Below are 5,730 nucleotides of genomic sequence, written 5' to 3'. Positions count from 1 at the left end.
ATACGTCAAAAGATCACAAATCGTATCTAGTCGAAGACATTACCCTTAAAAATTGAAAAAAATTCCCTCGTTCCCCGTAAAAGGGGGATACCTCCAAAAAAATTACAAATTTAAAAATCGTTAATTTTCTAAATTTTTTCAATTTTTTTTACTTAAAAGTGCCATAACTTTTTCAAAAATGAACATATCAATATAATTCTTTTTTATATAGATGCATAATATCATTACCTTTCATTTGGTATATTTTTTTCATAAATTTAACCCTTAACCTGCCCACAGGGGGGGATTTAAAATGACAACTTTTTCACAAAAAATTAACTTTTTCAACTTAACTTTTGAAAATGTTCCGGAAGGTCTGACACTTTTATATATATCTTAAATTAAAGCTAATGTAATATGCTTTATCATGAAAAAAAAAAATTTCGGACTTTATCTTATCTTCATGGTGAAAATGGCTACCGAATGCTATTTTTGTGTGAAAATTTTCGATTTTATAATTTACATTTTTTACTTTAAAGTGCTATAACTTTTTAAAAAATGTATGGATCAATACAATTTTTTCATGAGAAGTAGTATTTATATACATCTTTCATTGGATATACTTTTTTTTTAAATCAGTCTATTTCCCTATATATGGTGGGACTTCAAATATAAAAAATGCATGTAGAAAGTTTAACTTTTTCAACTTAAATTTTGAAAGTGTTCCGGAAAGTCTAACACTTTTATATATATCTTAAATTAAAGCTAATGTAATTTAATTTATTATGCAAAAAAAAAAATTCGGACTTTATTTTATCGTCACGATGAAAATGGCTACTGAGTGCTATTATTGTGTGAAAATTCTCGATTTTATTTTTTACATTTTTAACTTTATAATGCTATGACATATTGAAAAGTGTATGGATCAACATTATTTTTTTATGAGAAATAATATTTTTTAATAATCCCTTTTTCATTCGACATACTTTATCTTAATTAGGATATTAATAATGAACTAGCAGATCATGTAGCTTTTGGAATAATCCACCAATTTTTTAAAATTAAACACTATCTAAAGATTTGCATCGAAGCGGTTTTTTATAATGATTTTAATCACTGTCAGATATTATTATACTTGATCCATCTATGCCACGTCACCACTGTGCCGCGACCCCCCTGTGCTGGGTTTTTTTTTATGATGAAATTTGAATTTGTAAAGTCTCATTTACCTATTTAATAATATTTTTTCTTTTATCTTTGAACACCTGTAAAAATAATATTAATTTAACCAACTTGTCTCAAAAAACATCCAAATATATTTCTTAAAGTTTAAATTTAAAAAAAAATTATTAATAATTACACTAGCATTCGGCGCATAAGCCTATTTGGGTCATCCTCGTAAGTAGGCTACTGATTCGGCAGGAATACCCGGCCACGCTGGGCATGATAAGTGTTTTACAGGAAAAATATTACATCAGAATCGGTGTAACAAAAATATAATAAAAATTTAATTATTAAAATCAGGAAAATTCAAATAGAGAATATAGTAAAATGTATTGGGTTATAAGGTCGACGTTTGTTAATGAGGAATTCCCCTTGGGCGTATTCAGAAATTATTTTAGGAAGGCATTTAATTTTTTTTACTTTATTAAACATACTATAGATTTTTTTTTCGGTAATAATCAGTGATGATCAAAAAAATAGGTCATTTGGTCCTTATTTCTTAGAAGTTGTCTAAAAAATTATGATAGCGCTGGTTCAAGGGAGGTAATCGCCTATATCTCCCTTAAATACGCCACTGCTATAAATAAAATTATTAATATTCTAACTATCATAATCGTATTTATACTATAAAATAATCACAAAAAATTCAACAGGTTATTCCTGATATTATGTAAAAAAATTTAACTTTGATAATAATATTGGTTACTGTGATTTAATGTTGGACAGCATAGTTGTCATAGACGGATGCCAATTTTTACCATAAACTTATTGACTAATACATCATATATGAGATAAAAAAAACCCAGTACACGGGGGTTGCGGCACATTAGCACCGTGGCATAGTTGGATCAAGTATAATGATATCTGACAGTGATTAAAATCACAATTAAATAAAAAACGCTTCGATGCAAATCTTTAGATAGTGTTTAATTTTAAAAAATTGATGGATTATTCTAAAAGTTAAATGATCTGCTAGTTCCTTATTAATATCCTAATTAAGATAAAGTATGTCGAATGAAAAAGGGATTATAAAAAATTATTATTTCTCATAAAAAAATTATTGATATATTGATCCATATAAGTATTGATCCATACACTTTCCAATAAGTTATAGCATTATAAAGTTAAAAATTTTAAAAATAATATCGAGAATTTTCACACAAAAATAGCATTCGATAGTCATTTTCACCGTGAAGACAAAATAAAGTCCAAAATTTTTTTTCACCATAATAAAGTATATTACATAAGCTTTAATTTAAAATATATGTAAAAGTATCAGTATTTCCGGAACACTTTCAAAAATTAAGTTGAAAAAGATCTAATTTCTATATGCATTTTTATGTTTTGAACCCCCCCTTTATAAAGGGATATGGTCCGATTTAAAAACAAGTATGTCGAATTAAAAATGTATATAAATATTATTTCTCATAAAAAAATTGTATTGATCCATACATTTTTTAAAAAGTTATAGCATTTTAAAGTAAATAATGTAAAATATAAAATCGAAAATTTTAACACAAAAATAGCATTTGGTAGCCATTTTCACCATGAAGACAAGTCCAGAGGTCAAATTTAATTTTTTTATAATGTAGTACATTACATTAGCTTTAATTTAAGATATATATAAAAGTGTCAGACCTTCCGGAACATTTTCAAAAGTTAAGTTGAAAAAGTTGTCATTTTAATTCTCCTTGTGGGCAGGTTAAGGGTTAAATTTAGGAAAAAAATATACCAAATGAAAGGTAATGATATTATTCATCTATATAAAAAATAATTATACTGATATGTTTATTTTTAAAAATGTTAAGGCAGTTTTTAGTAAAAAAAATTTAAAAAATTAGCGATTTTTTAATTTGTAATTTTTTTGGAGGTTTCCCCCATTTACGTGGAACGAGGGAAATTTTTGAGGGTAATGTCTTCGACTTGATACGATTTGTGATCTTTTGACGTATCATTGAAAGAAATCGGTTCGGTGAGAGCTGAGAAAAAGTGATAACAGACACAAAAAAAACACATCAGAGTAAAATTAATACCTTCTCAGCTTCGCATCGAAGCTAAAATATGAAACATATATTACTTGATAACTATAAGAATATAGAACTATGTGCAAATGCAAAATAGTATACTATAATACACTCTGAGCGGATAAAAAAATTCAAATCAAATAAAGTCAATTGAGCTGCAAGCTCAATTTACAAGTTAAACAAAAGATATATAAAACAATAAACATGATTAAACATATCAACAAATTTGTATTATAAACATATTTATTAGAAATTGACACAACGTATCTTAGTAAAAGTATGTTTGATAAACTAAACATAACATATAAAAATAATAAATAAAAATAATAAATATAATATCAAAGAACAATATAGTTATAACTAACACAATCAATTCAATTACTTATTGTAATGTATAAATGAAACGCATATAAATTTGTCATTTTTGTACTTAAATATAAATTAATATTTGCCTTTAATTTATGAAAAATATATTATTAGTATTTTTATTTACGGAAAAATGTAAAAACAGTTTATTTGATTTAAAAAGTCCACGTATGTCAAACATTTTGTTGTAATGATTTTTTCTCTTCGGCATATCTACATTAGATTTTCACTCATAGTTTTTTGTAATTTTCTTTGGCATGATTTCAATTAGTTATGCATTGTTTTTAATTAGTTTAGCTAAAACCTGTATGTGTGTGCAAATTGATATGAACAACATAACAATTGATATTGCAAAAGAACATATACATTACCATGAGAAATTGTTACCTTTGAAAATAAGAAATTATACTGTGTATACTAGTGCTAAAGTTTTTTCAATCAAAAACATCGAAGAATTCTACCTAAATGAAGACATTGATAATCCTGTACCTTTGGACGAAGAATATTTAGGTTCAGCTCCTCGTTTATTTTATCGCACGCCTGTTGATGGAAGAACCTTACGAGAAATTACGGATCAAGCTATACAAGAATATAACGATCCAATGGAAGCCATAGTTTGGCTTAGAAATGTAATTGAAAGTATTGGAATTACATTATTATTGGAATATAGTGTATTCACAGCAATAGCCATAAAACACATTCCTAAAGATCACGAGAAGTTTAGTCATCATTTTAATGAGGCATTAACTTTTTTCAATTTTCTATCAGAAAAATTTAGTGATTATCGTTTACGTAGAGAACCGATTAATCAAATAATTTCAATATTTAATGAATATAACCAATCTCATAAACTGTTTAAAGATAAACAAAAATTCATTATACTTATATATGGTGTTAGGGAGCGTTTCATAAGGTGTACATTTTTGGTAGATATGACACAGACTACAATTTCAAAAAGCGTTTTTTATATTATTAGAAGCTCTGATATAATTGTATTAAAATCTTTAAATATAGATATAACTGATTTTTATAACAGTCTGTTAGATAAATTTTATTCTTATGTAGAATTTAATGCAAAAATGTTAATAGGTAAACAGTAAATTACATTAAGTATTTTAATGTTACATAGTGTGTTATTGTTATTAAGACAATACTTTCAGTATGACAAATATTTTTTTTTTTTTTCATAAATAGATTCAGAAAATACTAGTGGATTTAATTTAAAAATATCTTATGTTATTGGTTTATTATATATTTTTGATTATAAAATTTAAAAAAATAATTAAATCTAATTATAGATTTATAAGTGTTTAAAATCTTTTTTTTTTTTTTTGTTATTTAATAATTCCAAATAATTTTATTTTTTTCATGATTGATGTTACATTAATGTGTAATGAATTAAAAGTAAGTTTAAGTTTACTTTATAATTTTGCACTTGTATCGAAGCTCAAATGTATGTTACAAAGATATAATTTTTATATAATAACTAATGAATAATGTATTATTTTCAATTAAAATGTCTGTAGTTAATTCATTGATTATAAATGCTATAGAGAGTATAATAGATAGTTAAATGAATAATTATTTACAAATAATGAAAGCTTTAATTTGTAAGTCTTTTTTTTATAAAAATACTGTAATATTTTCCATACTTATAATTAGCTAACATTATTTCCAAAGAAAAATGTATTAACTTTAACGTGATACGGAAAGTAATAAAAATTTGAATAATATTACTTTGTTATTTATTAATTTTTTAACTCTAATTATGTGTTCTACTACCATTTAATAATATTCAAAAAATTTTGGTAACATGTTACTTAATAAATCATATAAAAAAAAAATTTTGGATTTCATGTGAATTTAACAATATATTTTTTACAATTACAATTAATTTTTGTAATAAGTTCAATTGAGTAAAATTTTCAATATCTTTTACATTGTTTTAGCTTCGATGCGAAGCTGAGAAGGTATTAATTTTACTATGATGTGTTTTTTTATTTTTTTATTTATTTTTTTTTTTGTGTCTGTGAACGCTCAATCTCAGCTCTCGCTGGACCGATTTTGATGAACAATATGTCAAAAGATCACAAATCGTATCTAGTCGAAGACATTACCCTCAAAAATTGAAAAAAAT

General features: G+C 24.8%; 2 protein-coding genes across 6 annotated transcripts in view; both read left to right on the top strand.

Annotated features, from left to right (window-relative positions):
- The window catches only part of LOC126904488 (sperm-associated antigen 7), a 186,647-nt gene that overhangs the window by 142,450 nt on the left and 38,467 nt on the right, over window positions 1-5,730 (top strand). The window contains exon 1 of one of the 2 annotated variants that reach the window (XM_050683567.1): window positions 5,202-5,207. The exons of the other annotated variant lie outside the window; for it this stretch is intronic. The gene's annotated coding sequence lies outside the window, so the exon portion shown is untranslated. Of the gene's footprint in view, window positions 1-5,201; window positions 5,208-5,730 lie in introns of those variants that run through there. 2 annotated transcript variants of the gene reach the window in all.
- LOC126904481 (uncharacterized) overlaps window positions 3,774-5,730 on the top strand; it is a 125,999-nt gene continuing 124,042 nt past the window's right edge. For 3 of the 4 annotated variants that reach the window (XM_050683552.1, XM_050683553.1, XM_050683555.1), the window contains exon 1: window positions 3,774-4,082. In XM_050683552.1, coding sequence (XP_050539509.1) covers window positions 3,851-4,082 — 232 coding nt within the window. In that variant the 5' untranslated portion in view covers window positions 3,774-3,850. The remainder of the gene's footprint in view (window positions 4,083-5,730) is intronic. The other variant, XM_050683554.1, reaches the window with a different exon arrangement.

Source organism: Daktulosphaira vitifoliae, unplaced genomic scaffold (genome assembly GCF_025091365.1).
Source record: "Daktulosphaira vitifoliae isolate Bord-2020 unplaced genomic scaffold, ASM2509136v1 Scaffold_4, whole genome shotgun sequence".
NCBI classification, from domain to species: Eukaryota; Metazoa; Arthropoda; class Insecta; order Hemiptera; family Phylloxeridae; genus Daktulosphaira; species Daktulosphaira vitifoliae.
Note: the sequence above shows the minus strand (reverse complement) of the source record. Positions and strands in the feature narration are given on the sequence as shown.